The sequence below is a fragment of the Harpia harpyja genome, chromosome 15 (genome assembly GCF_026419915.1).
Source record: "Harpia harpyja isolate bHarHar1 chromosome 15, bHarHar1 primary haplotype, whole genome shotgun sequence".
NCBI classification, from domain to species: Eukaryota; Metazoa; Chordata; class Aves; order Accipitriformes; family Accipitridae; genus Harpia; species Harpia harpyja.
In genome coordinates this window covers 13905032-13931008 of record NC_068954.1, presented here as the reverse complement: position 1 = coordinate 13931008, position 25977 = coordinate 13905032, and the positions used below count along the sequence as shown (strand labels likewise).

Here is a 25977-nt window from a genome sequence, read left to right as displayed (position 1 = left end):
AATAGAAAATGTATTTTCCTCCACACAGCAAACTTCAACAGCTTTATAACCAGTGTTTCTCCCTAACAACTCTATTACTCACTTCCCCATACACGGAAGGGTATTGAAATAGAAAAATTCTACCTGTATAACTGAATGTGAGGTATTAGTTTACCACTTACTAACTCATGACAAAATTTCAGACATCAGAGCAAAAGATGCCAAATTATGCTCAAATGAATTACATCCCACCGTAACCTCAGTGACAAAACATGTTAGCTTCAATAAGGTAGAATTTCACTGTAGACAAACTTATTTTTAGTACCTGTTACTGCAGTATGCAGTAAATCACTGCCTCAAGCTGACCACTGAAGTAGCAGAGAAGTCCCTTCCATTAAGGCTTCAGCATTTCTTTCAATCTTCTCTGAAATTACATTCTGCATTTCACAGATGCACCACTAATGAACTGATTGGCTAAACTGGAAATTTCAGCTCTTACTTCACGAAATGAGGAAAGAGCATGCCAAGTACAACATGCCAGAATTTTTACTCCGCTGAAAAGTTAAAAGCAACAGAAAGTCCTAGGTCTGGTGGCTTGAGAGAGAATTTCTTGTTTGTGTGGTTTTTAAATAAACCGCTCTCGGTAGTTAATATGAAAGCTTTTTGTAATTTGTTTTAAATGTTATATACAGAATACTAATTTCCTCTCTCTGCCTCCATTTTCAGCTAGATGCTGCAGGACGCCTAACTGATTCTTCATGGGGAAAAACAAAAACAAAACAAAACAGAACCAGGAAAAAAAATCCCCCCCTCCCAAGTTCTCAACTGCATTTGAGCAAAACACTTTTTTTTTTTTTAAAGAAACCTCCTTCAGTAGTGTGAAAACTGATGGGCTGACTTGTATGCTGGTGTGTATGTTTCTATAGCTCTACCACTATCAGATAAACTCTATTGATTTTTTTCTAAAAAGAATTTCAGGTCTTACAAATAATTACAGTCTTTTTTCCACAAATAAGAAATCTGTTTTCTGAAAAGCCATTCCTTGCTGTACCTGGAACACTTTCAGGCTGTAACTTTTTGCTATCCTGAATGAATCTCTCATAAAATAAGCGATTTCTTAAAGATTGTTGGGGATGCCATCTTAAGAAGACAACTTCAATTGTATTCTTTAATTGTATCTTCAGGAAGAAGTTATAGTTTAGGTGTTTTGAGGGGTGTTGGGGGAAATTATCTTCTTATATTATTTCTTCCTGATATCCTTCCTAAAAGTAAGCACTTCTGATTAAAAACAAAATAATAGTAGCAACAATAACAACTACAACTTATTAATCCTAAAGTAGCAGGCTAAAAATGTGTATGAATCTAAATTGGTGTAAAAAGAAGTCAGCCAACAAATTCTGAATTATCCAGATACTCTAAAATAAGAGCTAAAATATTTATATATATACACACCTATGCTCATACATACACACACACACACATATATATATATATAATTCCAAACAGTCTAACACAAGGACAAATAACAAAGCCAATTATTTTTTTAAATAAGCCGCAGGAGAGAGAGTAATAAATTAGAACACCTGCAGCTTGGATTTTTTTTTTTTGGTCTTTAATGACATTTAGCCAAAGTGCAAGGATTAAAACATGCAAAAACCATATGCTGTATACACCTTATGCATTAAGATTATAAAGGAAACGACGTGAGGTGGAACAGATTCTGTTCGTAAGACAGAACATTAAGTATTAGTTTTCCTTTTTCCTGTTTTGGTACTTCCATTGGAAAACAGGAATTTAAAATAGTCTCTTTTACATAAGTATTCATGTTTATTCTACATTTACGCTTTGTGGCTTGGAGGGTTTTGTTTTGTTTTTTTCTTTTTGTAACATATGTTACAGCTAATGAACCAGTCTAACCAAAAACTCCAGTCCTGCAAAAATAAACCAGGCCGTAGATGAGAGACTACAGAAAAGATTCAGCTCAAGATGACAACATTAAAATTCAGGTGTCACTGGATGTCTAAGCTCTTACTAGGTTTATAACGTCACTGGAACTGAAAAAGTAACCCAGCCTTAAGCATACACAATGCATTTGATTCAGCTGCTTAAACAGGTTTTGATGACTGTGTGAGATACATGGCAGTAATTAAGATACCTGCTTAACACTTGTAGATCTGACAGAGGAGCTAGGCTTTTTCAGTCAGTAGCTAGAGGACAGGAGGATAACTTAGGGCATCTCAAATTGTTGATATCTGTGATTAAGTAAACTGAATCAAGCACCTAGTGGCTGATTAACTGCATTATTCTCTATGCACCATTGACTGCATCTCCAGTGACTACAACAAGAGTTTAAATAGTGCACATATAGAGTTCCATGTTGAGATTTTTCTCCTTCTCTGCACAAGAGTTCAGCAACACTGTAAATGAACACGATTCCCTCAGAAATTACAGCTACCTCTTCCTATGAGAAGAATTCCAATTTAGTTATTACACAATTAAAACCTGTACATTTACTAAACCACAAAACACAGCTCCAGTTAATCTCAAAATAAAAACATAAAATTAAAAAAAAAAAAACCAACATCACAACTATTTGAAACAGCAGCTGGAGCATTATTTTTGCTCTGAGGTTCCAAAGACTCCAGGTGGAAGAGTTCCCAGTGCACACCACATGAATACAACATTCCCTAATCATTTCTAACTGGCAGTGGTAAAAATGCATGACATACCAATTTAATGTACACAAATGTTTTAAAAGATCCTGTCTTTTCCCAGATCTAGTGCTTGGGAAAAATGCAAAAGCAAAGAAGATGCTAATGCTCTGTTAATGGGAAATTTTCTTTTCTTTAAGCAATGTTTAAGAAAGTCATTCGTATAATTTGAAAATACTCTCCTCTAGAAATTTTGTCTGCTCTCCTATCAAAGAGTTCATTTTCAAGAACACCTGAAACTGTAAATTTCTCTTGTGTTGATGTGCTACTTGATAGCAATTAAGTTTTCACATTCAGATATATAAAAGATAATGATTTTATTTATAACAGAAATAATGCACGTTTTAAGTATTGTGCAGATTTAACAGTCAGAGCTCATTTACAAAGCAATTGATGGTTATTGCTTCAACTGTTTATACACAACACAGCATCTCATGACTAAGCATTATATTTTAATCTAATAATGTTATCAATAATATTCTGAAATGCTTTTCATGAATCAAGACCTTACTTTTCTCACAGATATTTTGTTTGAGAAGCACAACATTAGTTGTTGAGGCATTTGTAGCATACAGCAAAGAGAAAAAAGGGTGAGGATTAGGGAAACTTAACATTTTGCTTAAAAATAATCTGCTATGTTGGAATCATTGCAGCTTCCAAAGGATAATTTCTCCAGCAGATCCCATGAGTTCAATCAACAGTGACAAGCTGGCACCAAGGTAACGAAGTACATTCTTGTGCAAATGCATTAGCTCCTACACAATAATTACGTGCATCTTTATCATAGCAATCAGGAATTTCCTTTGGAGTAGGACCACTGAAGATTTGGAGGAAAGTTATACTGAAGTCAATATGCCAGCAATGTTAAATGACACATTTCTATGCAATCTGTGGAGATACATAGCCAGCTGCTATCAAGATTTCTGCAAGTTTCATGGAGAAAAAAGTTTCAGAGGAAAAAAAACAACAAAACCAAAATTAGTTTAGACATTGCTAGAGAGGAGTTCATCAAGAGAAGAATGATTGACAAGTATGATCAGCTGGTGATGTAGGTTGGTGTAATGAAAAAAAATGGTAGCAGCAACTAATGATTCAGTACTAGATGAAGGTAAGAAGAGGTAGAAAAAGGTCACTAAAGCTTTGAAAGGGAAAACTGATATACTTACAGATAGGTATTTTTAATGCAACAGAGAAAGGGATGCCCAAACACACATATACTAGAAGAAGCTTAGTCAAGTCAAGATAATTACATTTAGAGCACCAATTTGAAAAGGTATCAATAAGTGAGAAAGAAGAACATTTGTCAACTCCTTGAGAAAAGGATGTTAGAAGTTAATCAGGACATAAGTGAAAAAGAAAGGAGTGAAAAGAAAGGGCAAAAGAAATCATCTTACAGTTGCTTTTCTCTTTGAGAAAACTGAAATTCTGTGCAAGACAATGAAGGTGAAGCATGAGGAATTAGCCAAAGTGGAACTATGGGGATTGCAGTTATGGGATTCAGTTAAGTCAGAGAAACTGAGTTATTGAATATATTGCTTTTCTAACATTTCAGATGTCTGTAACAAAAGAAGGGTTATACAGTGACTAAATTCTTGGCTGTTTCCTCCTGTGTCATTGCAAGAAATGAAAGAAGCTATAAATCCCTATTAAGTCAACTGGGAGAGAACAAAAAGACAGAATTAGCAAATATACAGAACTCATTTCATAGTGTAACAGTCTGAAATATGACATGCCAAGAAGCTGTATTAAAACAGAAAGAAAAAAACCTCAATGCAGCAACATACAAACTTGCCAGGTCAACTGCCTACTTCCAATTCTAAACCACCAACCACAACAAAGGGGGAAAAAAAAAATGAAAGATATACTGGAGAAAATAAGAGTGGATAATTTTCTGAATGCAAATTCCCCAGCATAATGAAAATTGCTTCAGATATCCAAACTGAATTGATAATTAAGTTAATTAGTGAGTTTACTCAACTCTGATAAACCCTTGAATAAGTTTCTGAATCATTTATATGCATGTATAATTGCTCTGTCACAACATACAGTCAATAGTACTACAGCATATGAAAGGTGATGCATGACAAATTTGTTATATACATTAAAATATTGTAAACATATGCATCCACACCCACATCAGAAGGTTCCACAATTTCATTAACATCTACTTAATAATCTTCCTCTCAGACATTCATTTACCAATTTCCAGAAAGTATAAAGGATTCTTGCCAGTGAAACAGACCTGCTCTTCATATCAATGACTCTAGTAGATACATAAAGCGTTTAGCATTCATCCTCTGAATACTGTTTCAGTGCTATTTTATTTTCCTGTCCATTTATTTTATACATATGCAAATATGTATATGTATGTTTACCTATGCATATATGTATACAACATATGCATGTACGCCTATACATATATAAAACCCCATACATATACAAAATATAGACATATACATAGAGGTTATCTGTTCCCATTCCAGTAACAAAGGAGAGGTGTGGTTTTTTAAGCCACATAGTGCTGCAAATATATCAAAGGCAAGGACTAGCGTGTTCCATCTACAGCTGTCATTGGTAAAATTTCGCCAAGGGTATAGTGACATTAAGGAGGCTGCAACTCTGATACTCTTCTCAAAAAGCCACACTATGCAACATGAACCACCTTTTTTTTTTTTTTTTCCCCTCTGTATTCTTTCCTGTATTTCTTTAAGGTTGTGTCCCCCCCTGCTCCCCTGAGATCTGTTTATCATCTACAGAAAAACTTAAACAGAAAACAGAGAAAATAAATTAAACTTAGAATTTTCCACTTTGAAGAGGATGAAAAAGACATTCCTTTCTTTCATAAACAAATAATTACATCATCTTTATAGAGAGAAATGTACTTGCAATTGTACATGTACAAACTTAAATTTGTTAAAATAATAAACACAAGAAGTAGAAGGAATAGCAGACTTTTTTCTTGCTGCCTTACCTCTATTTGCCACAAAACACTCAATGTTCCTTCTGATCTTACACATAAAAATGATTTCACATGCAATACATGAAAGTTATAAAATGGCAAAGAAGCAATAAACTTCATGATGCACAGAACAAAGGAGAAAAATAAGTTTATTTACGTTTATTATTTTCTTTATTAAAGACATTTTTTAATTAAATATGTAGGTCAGGTTTATTTTTAAATGTTTTGCTTTGCAACTGGGACAGATCCAAAAATGAAACCAGCATTAACGTATGTTATTTATTGTGCTAAATTTTGTTCACTTTCTTCTTCTCCTGCCTTTGGGTTCATTTCTTTTTCTGTGGTACTAAGACTGTGTAGGAAGAAGCAATGAAAAATCAGAACAGACTAAGTATAAATACGTAAGCAAGAGCTTGAACTTAAAACAATCGAAGAACAGAAATTCGAGATGTCTTTAGTGCTATACATTTTTTCTGGTAAACAGGTAAATGTTGCTAAAAACTCAAATTCAGCTCTTCAGCATAATGCAGAACAAAGTCTTTATTACTTTAAAACCTCTCTTTCAGGCTTACCTCTGTATCCTTACTGATCAACGAAGAAGGTCCTGAGATATTTATATTCTCACCTCCTTCTGAAGGAAGCAACTGGTAATTCACAGCCTGATAAAGAATCTATAAACACAAAATAAATACAATCTTTTACCAGTAAAATAATCAAATGTAAGAATTATGACTGATGTCATAAGAAACCCAAGAAATTCTGACGTAAAAGCTTCCATGATAGAAAAACAAGGCTGCAGGGGAAGACAGCGAGAAGATCACATGTATCTTTGACATTCTCTCACTGTTGTAGTCCCTAGACAAACTGACCTTTCCTTCTCTGTGATTTTTGTGCAATATTTTTCACACAATGTAAGACTATTTTTATTTTTTTTAATTATATGCACCCTGCTGCACTATGTAAGCTAAAGAACTTCCATGAAAAACATCCACTATCTGGACTGTGCCTTTGAGGTGCTGGGCAACTCTACAGAGGCAAGCGTCACACAGTAGTTTTGTGAGCAGAATTTCTGCAGGCCATAGAACTGATGAAGGTCTGCAAAAGACACTTATAGCTGTTTAATGTCATCTGGTCAGCATGACCTTCTCAAAGATTTTTCTGCATATATCTATTTATCTACATATAAATACACAGCACTTGGACAGAATATGTAGCGCCATTAATGAGCAAAGCTGAAAAGCTTATGCTTAGTTTATGGAGAAAGTAATTGCAGAAGAAACTGATTAAAAGTGCTTTGATGGAAATCATGACTTGCGTTTGGCTTCCTGGGGCAAATACCAAATTAATCATCACTGCTACAAATGATATTGCACTAACAAAGAAACCTGAGCAACAAATTAACCTCAAGTTTTGTGAATGGAGAAGACAGAGAATCTCTTCCCTTAGAGAAGTGGGATGCAAGAGAGTAATAACCAGCGGCTGAGCAGCTGCACTGCATTACAAATAACAGGACATGAAAACTTCAGAAAGAATGAGACAGCAATATAGAAGCAGTGAGTGAATTGACAAAAAAGTCCAACAAATTTTGGTTTGTGCGGTGCCAAAAGTTCATCTGACTTCAAATTATAATTCTAGGTATAGGCACATAAGGGGGGAAACAACTTTTTATTTCTGTATTGTACAGGTATCAATTCTGCAAAGATTCCACTCGTGTTTAAGCTCATAATTGTACCTACCTCTCTCAAATTTGAGTGCTTTCATGATGAAAAAAATTGTAAATAGCTTGCAGGAGCTAGACTTGTATTAAGTCCTTTGTAGCATCTTATTCTGAAATTATCCTGTTACTGAAGCAGCACAGACTGCCTTTATATGCTGCCTGTATTTTTCATACACATTGCTATACAAGCAATTTTGTAAAAAAACGGCTATGTACTTGCAGCTGCCTTAATTAGGCTGCATACGTACTGTAGCTATAGCTCCCTTCTTCCCCATTCTTCAGACACAGAAGGAAGTTCTTGAAGATGTTTTTATTACACAAAGATAAATCTGTGAACATTGTGAACTCTTAGACAACTAAGACAATTATGAACTCTTAAGTAATAGTACATAGGCCAAGCCACAATTACACTGAACAGAAAATTAACATTTTGACAACCTAAATTACTGCACTACAGTTTCAAATAAAACTTTTCAAAAGGTTTGCTGTGTCATCTTGCCATAACTTGTATTTAAATGCCACAATTATGTGTTCTCACATATATAGTATGATCAGCTGAACACCCAAGACATGATTCTATTAAGAAGTCAGTCATAAGCCTACTGTAGTTGTTCAAACTGTTACATGGTTGGAATCAGTGAGAAAAGAATTTCATTGTATACTGGGTAGAGAACATAAAAATGTAAGAATAAATATTTAATAGACATTTATGTGGGCATTTAATGAAGTTGCATCACAAGATGTAAATACCTGGAAAACACTGAAAAAATTATTTAACTGCATTTGCAAATAAAATGTTTAAATCAGGCAGTAAATAAAGAAATTAGAAGTACTAGTGATAAGAGAATATAATTGCATTTCTACCTGAGAAGCCAACTCATCATATAAAAATGCTTATAAAGAGACCTCCTTTGTTGAAATATAACAGTGAAAGCAGAAAAACAGAGCAGAACAAATATAAACTCATTGGGGGGGGTGGAACTTAAGGGAACAAACTTAAAAATGAGCACAAGTCTCCTTTACTTTGGTAAGCACTGAACTTGCATGAAAGAAGTTTCAGAAACACCTACTTGGGTTTGCAACGAACTGCTCACTCCCAGCAATGCCTCTATGGCACTTGGGGGACAGTGTGTCAGAGCAAAAGCCATGAGTTCCTGACGCATACTCAAATCATGGTAGCCTTCTGATTGACCAAGCTGACTGCATACTTCCCAGCTTTTAGAATAACCTACAAGGGAACACAAAACGTACTTCTGAGGTTGGTAAGCTTCACAAGTGACAGGAGAATGCCGCATAATTCTTACTGGATGAGAAAAAGGAGGGCATGTGGCATTCTTGCCAACACTTAACATCTCCCAAGAAAGGAACCATAAAGGCTCCATAAAAGAGAGATATAACTCAACTTTAGACTGATCAAATACATAAAAGATTCATTATTTATCATATTGTAGATATCAGTACAATAGGCATCTGTAAGCCTACACACTATATTTTTACATATTGCAATAAGAAAATCATAATTTACTTCAGAGCATGATATTGAACACCTTACTGGAGTGGCTGTAAAAAAAAAAAAAGTAAAATATATCACTTGATATATTAGAACCTCAATTCATCTCAGATTTTTCCCCCTCAATCTTAAGGCAGAAAAAAAAAAGCAAAAGAAACAAATCCTATTGTCCTTGTATCTTGACACATGTCATTTACTTCCACTCATACCCTCACATATACAAATTACATAAATAGCACAAATATTTTAAGAGTTTTGATAGAAAGGTAGACATCTAGAAGACCTGCACATTCCTACTAGCTGCAGTCACATATTTTCAGCTGTTTGAGAGGGGTACAGCATAGGAAGAATGAAAAATTGTTGTTCCCAGAGACATACAGAAAAGCTCCGTAAGGTTATGTGTCTAATAGTTCTGTAATTATCTTATTACATACAGTACTTGCTGTATACATCTCCATTCCATGGAGATGTCAGTTGACTTCCACAAACAAAATGTAACTGATTTTTCAATGAAATGGACCAATCTGAAGTACCATACTTCATAGTAAGCTGAGAGTCAGAAGTCAGATTTCCACCACCACCATGCCACACAACCCCCATTTAATCACTTTACCTGTGGCCATGAGCTCCTGGCAATGCATACTAGCTGCTTTGTAGTCCTGGAAACTGAGAGCTTGTTCCACTAAAAGGATTAAGACTTGACCTTTTCTCTCCATCTGATCATCTCCTGTAAGAAAAATTCAACTTTTTAATTAGTTAGTTGGAATTAATAGTCAACTTAAGCTTGCTACTTTATTTCTTAAGAAGACTATATGTCACAACACAAAAAGCCCATCTTGAAATTGAAGCAGAAATAAAATTACCTGCTTTTTCCTGAAAAAAACACTGAAAACAATTATGTATTTTAAAAAACACTGGCAACATACCTGGCTAAAAATAACTACACAGCATGTTATGTCTAAGTTAAAAAAAAAACAAACAAACAACCATTTTGAAGACTGTACGTATGCGATGGCCAAGACATAGACTGATATTTAAGGTAAGTGACATATAAATCAAAATCCTGACATTGAAAAAAAAACTTCTGTGAACTGTAACAGAATAAGAATTTTGAACTTTTTAATTGTTTTCTTACAGTATGCAAAGCCCCAGTTTAAACTCCCACTTCACAGAGCCAAATAATTCATGAGATGTGGAAGATATAGGTATTTACAAAAGCCCTACCTTCATAAATTGAGCAAGTAGAACTGAAACTATTTTTTCACACCATACAAGCATCTTGGTCACTAGACCTTCTGGACAATGCCTCTCCCCCCAGTTATGACTCAAAAGTAACACTTCAGATACTATTGATCTTTTCTGACTGAAGTTTCATCAAGAATTTTTGTAGAAAAATGTCCTGACCTTAATTTTAATACATCAGCATTCACAGATGAAAATCTAATCAGACAACTTATTTCCCTTTCAAAGACAGTTATAGTCACTACACATAACACTTCTACCTGTCACCCTTTACAAGTCACCTATTTCTATTTTTTTTTTTAAACTTTTTCCAATTTAGACTGAACACAAGAGAATGAAAATTATTTACTTCACTGACACCAGCTGGTCCAGTCTTGTGCTCAAAATTGCATGTATGTCCATGCACTGAGGTGACTAAACATACACAGGAAAAATAATCTCACGCTATTCATTTTAATATAGAAAAGAAGGGTGGCAAGAAGCTAATAAAAATGAATAGGTTTTTTTCAATGAAAGCTTCTTGCCCATGGTTCTCCCCTATTATTAAAAGTGATTTTACACAGTCACTGCTGTTAAAGTCATTTGAAAAGGGCACTGGTTTATGAAACTGTATTACTACAACTTGTGAAACGCAAATATTTCAGAAGGTTAAACAGATCCAGTTCCAAAAACCATATAAAGAGTACATGTTTTTAAATTGTATAGCTGTTATTTTTAACTCTAATTTGCGGGTCCATCACCACAGGCAAAGCAAATTTCTTTTTAAAGCTTTCTCAAAAGAAAAGATGTAGCAGTTGTGCTAGAATGACATTCAGGGAAGTGAAGCTACCCTAATTACTGAACTCAATCAAGATTCCCCTAATCCCGGCACGTCATGACTAACTCAGCTGGGAGAACAGGTTGGCTTCCCATCATTTTATCTTTTGGCCTCTTGCTCTATATACTGGCAACACACGATGTTGCAAATTAATCACATCCAAGGCTCTTCTGCTGCAAAATTTTGCCCTCTGGAAGTTGGGAACTTCTCATCCGGGCAAAAGCAATTACAGATGACAAAGAGGTGCTTCTATCTACACAAGCTAAATGTGAACTGTCATTTCTATAAGCAAGAGATCCATACTTGCCACTCACCTTCTGATGCCCACTTCACCCTGACAGCTTTACTACTTACAGAGAGATTTGACTAAGTAGCAGACACAAATAAAAGGCAAGAAAAATAATCAAACTATTGTCCCTCAGATTTTAGCTAGACAAAATAATCACCGCTATTTATCACTATTCAAAAATCAGTGGGATTGAGGGAAGAGGGGAACAACACTTGGAGCAAAGAATGGTTTTCTTGTTAACTGTGCTTGAGCAGTCATACACTGACAAGTCCCCCATCCCCAGTGTTTTAGCTAATTAGTTTTGATGCAGTGGGATACACCTTCACATGTTTTACAAAAGCACAAGCATAAAATATAAGGATTGTTTTCCTTCAAGTCCATGGCTATACTTGCTCATCTTATCTCCATTGTTCACTCATTTAAACTTCCATTATCTTGACACACGTTGTTATGCCACAGAACAACCGGCAGCTCCGACACGACTAGTGAATCCCCTGCAACGCACAGCTCAAGCCCTTTTTCATGCAGCTTTCGTTGCCTCAACAGTGCAGTCACTTAAAATACTACCTGCTGCAGTTTAGAGGCATGGTCTTGTTCTTCTATTCAAACATGAAAAAATTCACTGCTTCAGCTTTGTCACACCTCATTTGAAGGTATTTTTAATAATAAAGTCTTATAAAAGTGAAAGTTTTGAATTCTAAATTGTTCCCCTTGCCATTCTGGCAGACATCCAAGATTTAAAACCAAGAAAGGTTCAATGAGGAAAAACTATTAAAATGGTGACATTATCATACTACACAGTAATTCTGCATCAAGCCTTTATGTTAATATCTGACATCCAGACTCAAACAAATCAAGCTCAGCAACTGGAAAGGATATCTTAGGTTTTGTTTCCCTTTTACGATCTGTAAAAGTTTGTGTGTGTTACAATCCTTCAGACTGTTGCCTCCTTACATCATAAGGAAAATGCATTTATATTCTAAGGGTTAGTCCACCCAGTAAGATTTAAGTCTCCAAAGTTCTTTCCATATCTTTTTGTTATGATGTTTAGCATTCAGATAGAAGTTGATACAAGCATATGTGGCATCATAACTGAAAGGAGGTTGTAGCGAGGTGGGTGTTGGTCTCTTCTCCCAGCTAACAAGCGACAGAACAAGAGGAAACGGCCTCAAGTTGACCCAGGGGAGGTTTAGATTGGATATCAGGAAAAACTTCTTCACCGAAAGGGCTGTCAAGCATTGGAACAGGCTGCCCAGTGAAGTGCTGAGTCACCATCCCTGGAGGTATTTGGAAGATGTGTAGAGGTGGCACTTAGGGACATGGTTTAGGGGTGGGCTTGGTAGCGTTCGGTTAATGGTTGGACTCGATGACCTTAAAGGTCTTTTCCAACCTAAATGATTCTATGATTCTATTACAAATGACTAGAGGAAGAATACGGAAGCTCAGAAATAGAAAAACATTTTTTCTTGAGAAATAAAGGATGCTCAAATACTTTTAAAAAGTTTGGATACAATTTGGGTCATAGAAAGAAAGAAAAAAAAAAGCTTACTGAAACACTTTGAGTAAGATGCATGCTATTTGAGAGTGGATGAAAAACATTATCTTGAGTGAAACCATGTCATAAAAACTTAAAAGTCAAATGGTATCAAAATTGTATGTATACTCCAGAAATTCCATGTCATCTACATTTAGGAGATCAGAAACCATCTGTATGGTTACTTCCACATGCGTTAAGCAAGAAGTTGAGGAAGCAGTGTTGAGGAAGGTGGATTTCAAAAATAAGCTTTGACTTCGGAATGTGAGCAAAGCTTAAAATTATTAGAATTAGCTCATGGATGTTAAAATTAATTAAATTACCATAGAAAGTTGCAACAAAAGAGAATAATGAGCAGAAAATATTTCTAGAGAGCCTGACTCAAGAAAAAGAGCAATGCTCATTAGATTTTTTTTTTTTTTTACAGTAGAGAAGATGGTCTTAATTTCTGATACTTAAGCATTTTTTTTTTACTCTTTTTTGCTCTTCTATTTTGTAAGCAAGTAATTCCATAAAGTGAATTCTTTCACACCCTTTCTTAACCAAGAGTGTGGATTAAGTGAGGATCATGAGACAAAACAGCTCTAGCTCCCTGAGCAGGTGCAGATTTTCTGGCTGTCATGCTGAGCACATTCTCCCTCACTCACTTTGCCCATCTGTGAAATTAAGATAACACTTGTGTGCTTACTTTACAGAGGTAGCGACATGAGGCTTAAGTAGAGTTTACTGTCATTTATCAAATACTTTAAAGCAATTAAGCTGCTAGCTGATATACCATTACCTAAGCAATATTTCAGCTTTGACAAGTATGAATATAAATTCTAGTCTTCACTTTTAGTGCTGCTCTCTAAACAAACTGTATTCAGAGAACACAGCTCCCAAAGCTCCTTGAGGATGACCATGTGCACTCTACCCTTGTATGCACAGCAAATACTTTCTTTTAGAATTGAAATTAAAATATATATGCTCAGAGTATTTTATAGGCTATATATTTATATACAGTATAACACAGCATATACTATATACTCGATATGTACATGTATGTTTAAAATTTATATAGGTATGGATGGATAGATGTAGCGAGCAGACTTTCACAATTAGTAACGTTATGAGGTGGGGTAGCAATGGGAGCAAAGAGGGGAAAATGCTGAAACAAATTCCTCCAGTGAGCAGATAAAGCACGAGAAAGCACTCTACTGGTAGATACACACAGTGGATCGGGAATGGAAGGGACTGCAAATTTGAGCATGCGTAACCAATACCGGTAAGCATGTTCCACAAGAAAAAATTAGAACTTCTTTCACAGCAAAGGTGGCTCATAAATCAGGATAATTGTATAAGTAGTGAAAACCAATTAGGGATGAAAACCAATTCTTTCTTCCAGCAGCGTTTTATCTAATTCTTCATTAGGCAAGTCCATAAAGTTCAATCCCTAGATTCTTTTTCAATATCCAGACTCATCCCAATATATCTCCATAAAACGATTCCCTTCATCATAAACTGTTAGAAATCAAGTTACCCTTTCCCAGTAGTTTTAAACTTTTGCTAACAAAGACTATCTGTGCTAAAACTGCAGGGAAGGTTTTTCTTTTCTAATATTCAGTTTAAAATAAAATATACTCATTCATGAATATTAAAATCTGTATGTGTGAACTGCCCTTTTGGCTAAAAACCAATTTGTGGAATAATATTAGCGTTTGTTATCATTCTTATGGTTACCAAGTCCTAAAATAACTCTTCATCATATTAATAATTAATTGTAACTCAGTAACTTAAATTACGAGTCGACAAATACAGATACACCATTTCTATATGACTTACTTCAACAGGTGTGTTTCTTTTTTTTTTTTTTTACACCTACTATTAAATTTTACAAGATTCTTCATTTACAGACTATGATTAAGGCTATGCCAGCATTCCACTTAAAATCTGTTTTTAAAGGTATTATTAACCTAACTATTAAAATCATATGCAACTTTAAATTCATTGTAAGGTTACCTTTTCCACACTCACTGAAAGTACATACAGCAGTAATTGAGAACTGAAGAGTAAAGCTCTACAGACTTTCTTTAATCTGCTGAAAAAATATTGCATTTGCATGCATGACTTAAAATAGTGACGACAATCATGTTTCCTTTGTGTGCTTTTGGATACTATTCTGGATACTCATCAGTGGAATGGAATGTCAGGCACAAAAAAATCTGCAGTAATAGTGGTATGCTGTTTATAGCTTTCAAGTCCAGAAAAACTAAAAAAAGATTAAAGAAACACTGAGTTTCTTAATATGGAAGAAACCTGTTTTCCATAGCCAATCTCCTACAACAAATAAGTTTAGATAAAATTCACAACTATGGCATTCTCATACTGAATCCATTATCTTGCTTATAAATGAACATCCTGTACAGAAAATAGTATTTCTATATAAGTAATACGACTAGTCATCCCTCAATGACAGTGAAATGGTTTTTAATCACAAAAGCTTAAAACTACTTATTTAAAAACCAACCAACCAACCAACACAAAAAAGTCCCACCACATCCCACCACCACAAAAAGTCACTACTGGAAACATTTTCTTGCTATTTTTCCCTTTCAAATAAATGTTACTCTATAACCAAAAGATAACTTTGAAAGCGACGGAGTTATTTATTTAACATAAGAGACAAGAACAGCAAGTGTCAAAGTAGTGTATTCCTTAGCAAGATTTACTCTCGAAGTATATACTTTTACTACTAAAGTTCCACACTTACCACAGGAACAACCATTAGCATTATTCCCGAGGTTAACCATTAAAATCAGAGAGCACAACGCTCTTAAAATAAATATGTAATTTGTAGCATAAGCAGTAGTATTTAAATCATTCACCTGCTTAAAAATTAACCACCTCGCACATTCATCTTCAGTTTTTCGCCACCCTGGTAACCACAAGCCAGAGAAAATCAGGAGGTCATTTTGTCATCTGGCTTTAAATACCTCTTTTAAATCTCTCTTTTCAGTGGTGTCTCAGTAAGTGCCACTGTGATTATAACACTAGCACACAGACATTACCATATCAATGAACTCTATATGAATTCCCTGAAGTTCTCTACCTAACATACATTGCCTCTCATCTTTCGATTTCTAGAGATGGGAGCCATGAGTTTGTTCCCTGTTTAAAGGTACATACCAGGGCACTGTAGTTGCTGATCTACAACTAACGTTACTGGACAAAATACTTCGTGTTTTTAAACTTCATAGAATCCATGTGGATTTTGCTTTTCCTTCTCTCATGCAAAGAAAATCATTTAGATTCAAAGAGAAGATAAAACAAAAATCAGCAGCATTAGCCTAAAGGACCCAGAATATTAAGAAGAAAAATTGACAGATTTTAACTTTATGTGGGAGGAAGCAGAGAAGAGAGGGAAAGAGCTGTACAGCAATCTTGTCTTATGAACCAATGGAGATTTTTTTTTTTCCAAAAGTCTTGCAAGCAAAGAAAAAAAAGAGAAGTTATGACTGTCATTCTAGTTTTTCTACAGAACAGGAAATTACATGTGAAATTAACAAATACATAGATTAGATCCAGCTACCTAACATAGTACCATCCCCCTCCCTCTGCCATTTTTCATGTAGCGGCACTATGTAACAGGAGCACTGAGCTTACCAGAGTCACGACAACATTTCCAGCGATTCCTTTCCTTAGGACTTAGGCACCTCAGGAGGTCAAAAACCTAACTTCTGTACCTCTGTTCATAACCTCACCCAATCCCCTTGAATATCTCCCTCCCTATATAATACTATGCAAAAATTGCCAATACTAAGCTTCCTGAATACATAAGAAAAAATTCTTAAATGATTTAACAAATAGAGAGAGAAAGGAATTAGCCAGGCATGCACCAGTGACAAAGACAGAATGCACCGATTTTATATACCATGCTGCATAAAATATGAATTTATATTTCTATATTCTATTTCTACATCATAAAAATATAGCACTATTGTATTTGCAGTTGCATTGATGAAGTATTTTTCAAAATCAAAAGGTCTGCCAGATATTTTAAGTAGGCTATCTTAAAAAGAAAAAAAAATTCTAGTATCTTTAGGATTCAATCCTTGAAGATGCTCAGCTCCTCAAATGAATACTCAACCTAACGCTAACGCATTATTTTTAGTGCAAAAGGAGATATACAAAGCATACACAAAAGTCCAAGAGCCAAAGTTTATGCATTACAGATGACTTTTTTTCACCTCTAGCTTAAATGGGACTTCTATTAAATCAAACTACCTTATTTGACAGGGACAATATGATGCTGGAGTTTTAGTACTACCAATTAACTGTAAGACAAAATATTCTCAGCCACAACTCGTCCAATCTGAAATGAGCTTTTACTCAAAATCCAGATTAGACAAGGCTGGTTTTATTTTAGGTATTACTGGAACGTCAGAGCAGCTGACAATATCAGATGTTTTATTACAAATAAAATATTTCATTCATGTATAAAATATTTTATTCCTCCCCAATGACTGCTTTTTGAGATGACTTTTTAGTGATATCCTTGAACACACATTGTAATATCAACTCAAATGTCCTAAAGCATAACACAAATGCATGCTGCATTGTGATCCAGTGTCTTATTAACACAGCTTACCTGCAACCCTTAGCAAATTTGCAAGTCCCAGGAGCTTAGCAGACTGCCTATAGTTCGTTGACAACTGAGCAAGACAGTCCTTGATGAGACTAAGTCGATCCGAACATAAACGCACTGTTGAAAGAAGAACTGGTGTTAGAGACTGTACAAATGAACCCTTCTGCTGTACTTCTCGTTAACAATGTAGACGCAGAAAGAGTGCTAGGGAGTATAAGAAAGCAAACGCAATCTGAAAACCAGCCCAAAGTTACTTGCATTCGGATCTTCAATTATACCAATAAAGAGAAAGTTAAAATAACACTATCCAACCCCAATCTCTAGCAAGTCAGGCTGGGAAGGGAGGAAGAAGAGGGAGACTGACCAGAAAGAAAACTTATTTTTGTTTCAGGTTTTCAGACTCAATGTTTTTAAATTTATATGACTAACCATATGCCTTTATACAAATTTATTTTTAAATATAATTTTTGCAACATTCTCAGAAAGACTGTTAAAACAGACATTAACTTCCATTGAGAATATTGTAAGTAACTAATATTTCACACTACATTGTATCTTAGGGTGGACAGGATACATTACTGTAAAACTGAAAGAACTGTCATAGACAAAATCTTGAGGGTGTTTTAATTTCCATAAATATTTTCTGAGCAAGTAGAGGGATAGCCTGCAAATCACAAGGTTGTGTCAACCATATCCTGAGAAGCTTGTAATTAGTACTGTGTTTCAAAAAGATTTTATCAATAATTAAACAATTACCTTAATTGTATAATTTAATATCATGAATCAATTTCAGTGCTCTTTTTAACTAGTTAGTAGGGGGCTAACTTCAGGCTGCTGCTTTAAAAAACTAACGTTTTCATACCATGCAAGTTCTCAGAACACAGAGGAACAGCACACAGATCTTAACCCTTTAACACTCAGTAAGACATTAATGTCTGCATGGGGGATAAGCCCAATATGCTAATACAGACTTTAAAACATATGACATTAGGCCTTTCAATAAGAGCAAAGAAGCCCTTGCATAATGAAAACCCTATTAATAAAGTTCTGGAAATCAAATTAGACTAAAACAAATTAAGAATGCAGGAGCAGGAAAAGGCTACACTTTTAGTTTCATTTTTAATATTCTATCACACACGTGTATTAGTATACAGCAGTAAAATGTTTTCATTCACTGACTGTACAAGCAAGATATTTTGAAATATCTAACATAACTGAAAGTAATCTGAAATAATACCATGGGTCAAACACTTTCATTAAGATGGACTTCTCTTCACTTTTTATGTCAATAAGGAGTCTCTAAACCAGATTTTATTTAAACACATCACACACATCATAAAGTAGTTCACAACCTCAACTGCTGAGTTTGCTAAAAATACAAGTGGGGGAGAAGCTCTACAGAAAACTAAACACAGAAATACAAATAAAAATCTACTGTTAATTCTTTCTGTGGGAATAACTGATCCTTAATGTTATTTTAATGACATCCTATCAAAGTAACTGACCATTTAAAGGCTTTCATTAAAACTTTAAAACATAATTTTAATCTTATTAGTTCAATTTGATTTACATGAAAAATACTGAAGAAAGGATAAGACAGGATCATTAATGAAATTACAGGCATGACTTCACATATTCTAATTAATCTAGATCAGTTGTATTACACATACTATTAAATGCAATATTATGTTGCAACTTTTTTTAAATGATACCTTCACATCCACACCGAAAAAGATGAAGAAAATATATGTGTACTTTTCTACAGACTGAACAAACTGATTAAAAAAATAATACTGCTCTAGAAGTCAACAGTGGAATACTGCAAGATCTAGAAACCAGACTTATTCTCAGTCCAGAAATGGTAAGATTTCTGAAGATAACATATGGAGCATCAGCTCAGTTTGAAGGAATACTTGGGAGAACAAAGACAACAAAAAGAGAACACCAAAGTAAAGTAACAACAGCCACTAAGAACATCCACTTCGTTTTCCACAGACCCACAAGAGCTTCCCATAAATCCCAGTATTTCTCTGCACAATGCCAGAAATAAAACACTACCATCAGCATGTTTCACTGGAACTCAGTGCTCTTGAAAACACTCTACAAGAATTGGCTTAGAATACCAGTGTTCATGCAGTTTCACATAGTTGCCCACATAACACACATTCAAGCTTCACTGAAAGCCAGGCAGATGAGCTCTCTTGTATTTCTCTCACTTAGAAAAGTGGGGGTTTTGTTAATAAAGCATATTGGGTTTGCATGGCCAGGTTTTGGTAGCAGGGAGGCTACAGGGGTGACTTCTGTGAGAAGCTGCTAGAAGCTTCCCCCACGTCCGATAGAGCCAATGCCAGCCGGCTCCAAGACTGACCTGCCGCTGGCCAACACTGTGACCCCGTGGGAAGCCCACGCTGGAGCAGGCTCCTGGCAGGACCCGTGGCCCTGTGGAGAGAGGAGCCCACGCTGGAGCAGGTTTGCTGGCAGGACTTGTGACCCCGTGGGGGACCCATGCTGGAGCAGTCTGTGCCTGAAGGACTGCAGCCCATGGAAGGGACCCACACTGGAGCAGTTCAGAACTGCAGCCCGTGGGAAGTACCCACGTTGGAAAAGTTCGTGAAGGACTGTCTCCCATGGGAGGGATACCACACTGGAGCAGGAGAAGAGTGAGGACTCCTGCCCCTGAGGAGGAAGGAGCGGCAGAGACAACGTGTGATGAACTGACCCCAACCCCCATTCCCCATCTCCCTGTGCTGCTAGGGGGAGGAGGGAGAGAAAACCAGGAATAAAGTTAAGCCTGGGAAGAAGGGAGGAGTGGGGGGGAAGGTGTTTTAAGATTTAGTTTTTATTTTCTCATTATCCTACTCTGATTTGATTGGTAATAAATTAAACTAATTTCCCCAAGTCAAGTCTGTTTTGCCCATGACAGTAATTACTGAATGATCTCTCCCTGTCCTTACCTTGACCCATGAGCCTTTTGTTATATTTTCTCTCCCCTGCCCAGCTGAGGAGGGGGAGTGATACAGCAGCTTTGGTGGGCACCTAGCATCCAGCCAGGGTCAACCCGCCACATAAAGCAATGAACTTTGTTAGTCTGGCACAATCTGTAAGCAATAAGACGTACTGCAATATATTAAATTTTTCCCTTTATCTCATTGTCCATAATCATCCTTTCTTTCCAACTTCTGCCCAACAACTTTCCATACCATTGGACCCGGAGCTCCAAAACAGAGTTAAAATTTTAAACAAGTCATCAGAAGAAACACCTTGTAAAAGTTCACTTCCATTGTCATTGGGCTTTATACACTTCAAAATGAAACAGCCCAGTGGAGACATGAAAACTGCCTACCCATGAAATACCTCTCTCCCACCCATTATTTGAAAGCTTATCAGCACATGAGCAAGTGAAGATTATTAAAAAGTCCTGCTAAAAATAAGTCCCAAAACACAGATTCCATATGCAGATATCTTTCTTATCTCACATCAACTGAAAAATGTCTTTTCAACTGAAATAATTTTTCAGTATGTGCCTATAAGCTGTTTGGAGGCAGGGATGCATTTGTCATGCGTATTTATGCCTGTGATTCAAGTAATCATATAAAGAATAAAAATATGCAGTACCTTGTAATGGTAATATTTTCACGCCAAATTCTTCAAGGTAGCCCAGAGCACGAATGAGATCTAGCTCCTCCTCAATAGCACTTGGACAGTCTACAATAAGTTGTAGACAGCACCTAAACAGGAAGGAAACAAATTTTTCTAAAAATTGTTGAATAAATTCAAAGTTAAATTTGTGGAAGAAGATCACCTGTGAAAGAAAAAAAAAAAAAAAGTAATTTGCTGTGCTTATGAAACATCAAAATACTTGCCAGTCCTGTAACACACATTGTGTTCGGCACTATATCTCTGTTATGGCTGGCTAAACATTTTAAAAAAATTCTTTTCTTGGATTGCCACAATCTTCTTCGCCTAGTTGTGACAGGAACTTCACCTAGACCCTCTTGTATTTAGACCCTGCAATGAATTTAACAAAAGATGTTGAAGGCATATGTACTTAAATATGTAATTATTAAAGGAAATATTTCTCATATCACTACTGCCTTTTGGTGTTGCCATATACTACAAGATAAAAGCAAAATTCTGTAAAAAGTTTACTGGAAGTGAAATGTTAGAGCCATTGTCACAAATTCAGTTTCCTCAACCAGGTTCAGCAATTGAAAACAAAGCTGATTAAAAGGAAAAAAAAACCACCGCAAAATTGCTCTGAAGATGAATTAATGCATACAAATATTAGTAACAAGTTTGTTTAAAATAAACATTTTCAAAAATTCATTGTTTTATGAATATAATATTGACATAATCAGCTTTTAGATAATTTTTTTTTATTAAAACTTGAATTCTGGTAGTGTTCATATGTAGTTTTATTAATACATGTTTAACAAAAAATCCACATGGAAAATAGTCTAAATGATTTAAAATGGCTTAATTCACCATGCACATTAAATCAGGAAAGTCTATTATTTGTGCAATTTGTCATATAGCTTTTATCTCTACATGTTAATTAAGAAATAGACATGTTTACATCAAAAATAAAATTGTATGTTAGCTACATTCCCATCTGAACCCATCACATTTTTCAGGAGCACTGACAAACATTTCAGGGTGAAATGGAGATTAGAACAGGAGTGGAAAGAGAGAGAACTAGATAAACACATTCCATCTAAACCAACTCAAACAGGAAGGTTACTAGGAGACCTACACACTGGGATAATCACTCATGAAAATAAGTTAAGTTACCATGAAACAACTAACTGGAGAAAAGTCAGAGAAGGACCAAAACATCTTACTAAACAGAATAAACACATGGTCACACATTCATAGCAAGTATTCAAGCTATAAATTTAGTATTTTGAAATACCACTGTAAAACCATAAGATAAAAGTTGATCATGGACCCTTAGGAGATATTAAGAACAATGATACTTAGTATTTCCAGAGGCTCCTAATAGAAAAGATACTCAATAGCAGATTGGGGGAAAAAAAAATTGGTAAATAAACCCTAATTTTATGACAACATTAAATCAGTTTTTCATAGTGATTAACAGAATCATGGAACAGTTTGGGTTGGAAGGGACCTTTAAAGGTCATTTAGTCCAACCTCCCTGCAATGAGCAGGGACATCTTCAACTAGACCAGGTTGCTCAGAGCCCCGTCCAACCTGACCTTGAATGTTTCCAGGGGTGGGGCATCGGCCACCTCTCTGGGAAACCTGTGCCAGTGTTTCGCCACCCTCATCATAAAAAATGTCTTCCTTATATCTAGTCTAAATCTACCCTCTTTTAGTTTGAAACCATTACCCCTTGTCCTATTGCAACAGGCCCTGCTAAAAGTTTGTCTCCATCTTTCCTATAAGCCCCCTTTAATTACTGGAAGGCTGCAGTAAGGTCTCCCCGGAGCCTTCTCTTCTCCAGGCTGAACAACCCCAACTCTCTCAGCCTTTCCTCATAGGAGAGGTGTTCCATCCCCCTGATCATTTTTGTGCCCCTCCTCTGGACCCACTCCAACAGGTCCCTGTCCTTCTGTGCTGAGGACCCCAGAGCTGAACGCAGGACTGCAGGTGGGGTCTCACCAGAGCGGAGCAGAGGGGCAGAATCCCCTCCCTCGACCTGCTGGCCACGCTGCTTTTGATGCAGCCCAGGATACGGTTGGCTTTCTGGGCTGCCAGTGCACATTGCTGGCTCATGTCCAGCCGGCTCATCCACCAGTACCCCCAAGTCTTTCTCTGCAGGGCTGCTCTCAATCCCTTCATCCCCCAGCCTTTATTGATACCGGGCATTGCCCTGACCCATGTGCAGGACCTTCCACTTGGCCTTGTTGAACTTCATGAGGTTCACATGGGCCCAGTTCGGGAGCTTGTCCAGATCCCTCTGGATGGCATCCCAACCCTCAGGTGTGTCAACCACACCACTCAGCTTGGTGTCATCTGCAAACTTGCTGAGGGTGCGCTCGATCCCACTGTCCATGTCATTGATGAAGATATTAAACAGCACTGGTTCCAATACAGACCCCTACGGGACACTACTTGTCACCGATCTCCATCGGGACATTGAGCCATTGACCACCACCCTCTGGATGCAACTATCCAACCAATTCCTCATCCACCGAACAGCCCATCTATCAAATCCATCTCTGTCAAATTTAGAGAGAAGGATGTTGTGGGGAACTCCATCAAAGGCCTTACAGAAGTCCAGATAGATGACATCTCTGGCTCTTCCCTTGTCCACTGATGTAGTCACTCCATCATAGAAGGCCACTAGTTTGGTCAGGCAGGACTTGCCCCTGGTGATGCCATGCTGGCTGTCTCAAATAACCTCCCTGTCCCCCATGTGCCTCAGCATAGCTTCTAGGAGGATCTGTTCCCCGGCCTTCCCAGACACAGAGGTGAGGCTACATTATATTACAGTGCCACATGCAACAGCAAAGGACTAGACTGCTGACCCAAAAGGTCTGTTCCAAACAACTGTGCATTTTGTTCCTGCTGCTCCAAAATTAAGCTACTCACCTGCAAAAACCAACCAACCTCTCTGCCTCCTAGCTTAGCCCAGAGGAGGGCTTCTCTCCTATGCATAGAGGAAATCCCACCACTACAGTATCCTCTCCCCAGCAAGTAAGTAGCTAACAGATAGATTTTAACTGTGACAATTATACGCATACAGATAAAATTCAGTTCTAATTTGGAAATTAAAACAGTATATGCACCTGCTTCATTGTGATCACAACTTTTGTACAGTGTATCTAGTAGCCCTGGTGTCAAGAATGTAAAAAGGCTCAGTTGATTTAATACTAATAAATTATATTCATATAAATATTCATATATTTAAAAAAAAAAAAAGATAAATTTTAAGCAGCCAGTGACTCTTGGGCCTTTTAGGCTTCCAAAGCAAGTATTTACCTTGAGTGCTTATAAACAGTAATGACAGTTAATAAACTGTGTTTTCAATAAAAAGCTAGAAATAGAGCTAGCATTATATAATTAACACTGTAAAAGTGACTGTCTTCCAACTTTGACCTAAGACAATAATGCCTTTACTAAAATAGCCAACAACAAAACCCCATGAAAATGAAGAAAAAAACCCCTCATCCTCATCATATATATTTATGTGTGTGTGCATTCGGGATGGGAGAGAGGAAGAAGCCATGAGTGATTAAGGAGAAAAAAGAAAACAATGCTTTTTCAGTCAGTTTCTAGTTAAGTTATGGAGAATGTAACAATCACTCAAGGCAAACTGCAAAAATATTCTTCCTTTAATCTCTAAGGGAAAATATATCATTTGTCAATCCATAAAACTTTATAGTAAAAATATTTTATCGAGGAAAATTTCTGAATTTGAAAAAGGATAATTAATTGCAAACAGTTTGACTGTATTACTATAGTCAGTACTCAAAAAAAATCTGGTAACATGTATGTACATACCATTATGGGTTAAGATGAATTTGTATCTTGAGGGCAAGAAAAATAATTTCATCTTTTTCTTGTAATTAGTAGGTAAGTGTACTCATGCCTAAGTGAAATTAGTACGTTATAAAGACAAGTCTTCCTTTGTAGCTGAGACATAAGTATTTTTGTTCTGTTATGGGATTTTGTTTTGGTTTTTGTTGTTTGGTTTGTGGACACAGAAGGCAAAGGCAGGGACTGGGAGAATGAAGAACCACCCAGTGTAGGAGATCAGGTTTGAGACCATCTAAGGAACCTGAAGGGGCCCAAGTCCATGGGACCTGATGAGATGCATCCACAGGTCCTGAGGGAACTGTCAGATGAAGTGGCTAAGCCACTCATCCATCATATTTAAGAAGTCATGGCAGTCTGGCAAAGTCCCACTAATTGAAAAAAAAAAAAAGGGGGGGAAACATAACCCCCATTTTTAAAAAGGGAAAAAAGGAAGACCCAGGGAACCACAGGCCAGTCAGTCTCACCATCTGCTGAGGATGGAGCAGATCCTCCTTGAAACTATGCTAAGGTACATGGAAAATAAGGAGGTGATGGGGCTTTCACCTGGAAGAAGTCCCTGCCCATCACAGGGGGGTTGGAACTAGATGATCTTTAAGGTCCCTTCCAACCCAAATCATTCTATGATTCTATAACAACAATACTAATGAAACAGCAAATTCTTAAAATAAAAGGGAAAGGCTGGAAATATTAAGACATGCCTCCATTTTTTCAATATTTAGGGTAAGCCAAGGCATCAATATTCCACATAGGTAATACCCAATTATTTTACCTATCTGCATCTAAACTGTAAAAGAAAATACTTCCATATCTAAATCTATACAAGATGAACACCCACATTGCAACATCCAAGGCTGCTCTATGTCTGAATTCCTTTCTGAAGAATTATTTGGCTTATTTCTTCATGTAACAAAGGGAGACAGAGAGCCTCAAATGAACTCTTAGAATCAGGAAAGACCAAAGTAAGAAAAGAAATTAAACAAATCAGCAAAATGCTATTTTCTATTGTGATAGTAACTGGGGGCCACAATTGTGGTTCAATGCCGTAATGTGGAAAAGGTTCAAGTGACACACACAAAAAGCTTCTTATCCACA

General features: G+C 36.4%; 1 protein-coding gene across 2 annotated transcripts in view; it reads right to left on the bottom strand.

The window, feature by feature from the left end:
• NBAS (NBAS subunit of NRZ tethering complex) overlaps positions 1-25977 on the bottom strand; it is a 191999-nt gene that overhangs the window by 103280 nt on the left and 62742 nt on the right. For both annotated transcript variants that reach the window (XM_052810054.1, XM_052810055.1), the window contains exons 31-35: positions 20998-21110; positions 17386-17499; positions 9490-9603; positions 8437-8594; positions 6222-6320 (exon numbers count right to left, since the gene is read on the bottom strand). In XM_052810054.1, coding sequence (XP_052666014.1) covers positions 6222-6320; positions 8437-8594; positions 9490-9603; positions 17386-17499; positions 20998-21110 — 598 coding nt within the window. The remainder of the gene's footprint in view (positions 1-6221; positions 6321-8436; positions 8595-9489; positions 9604-17385; positions 17500-20997; positions 21111-25977) is intronic.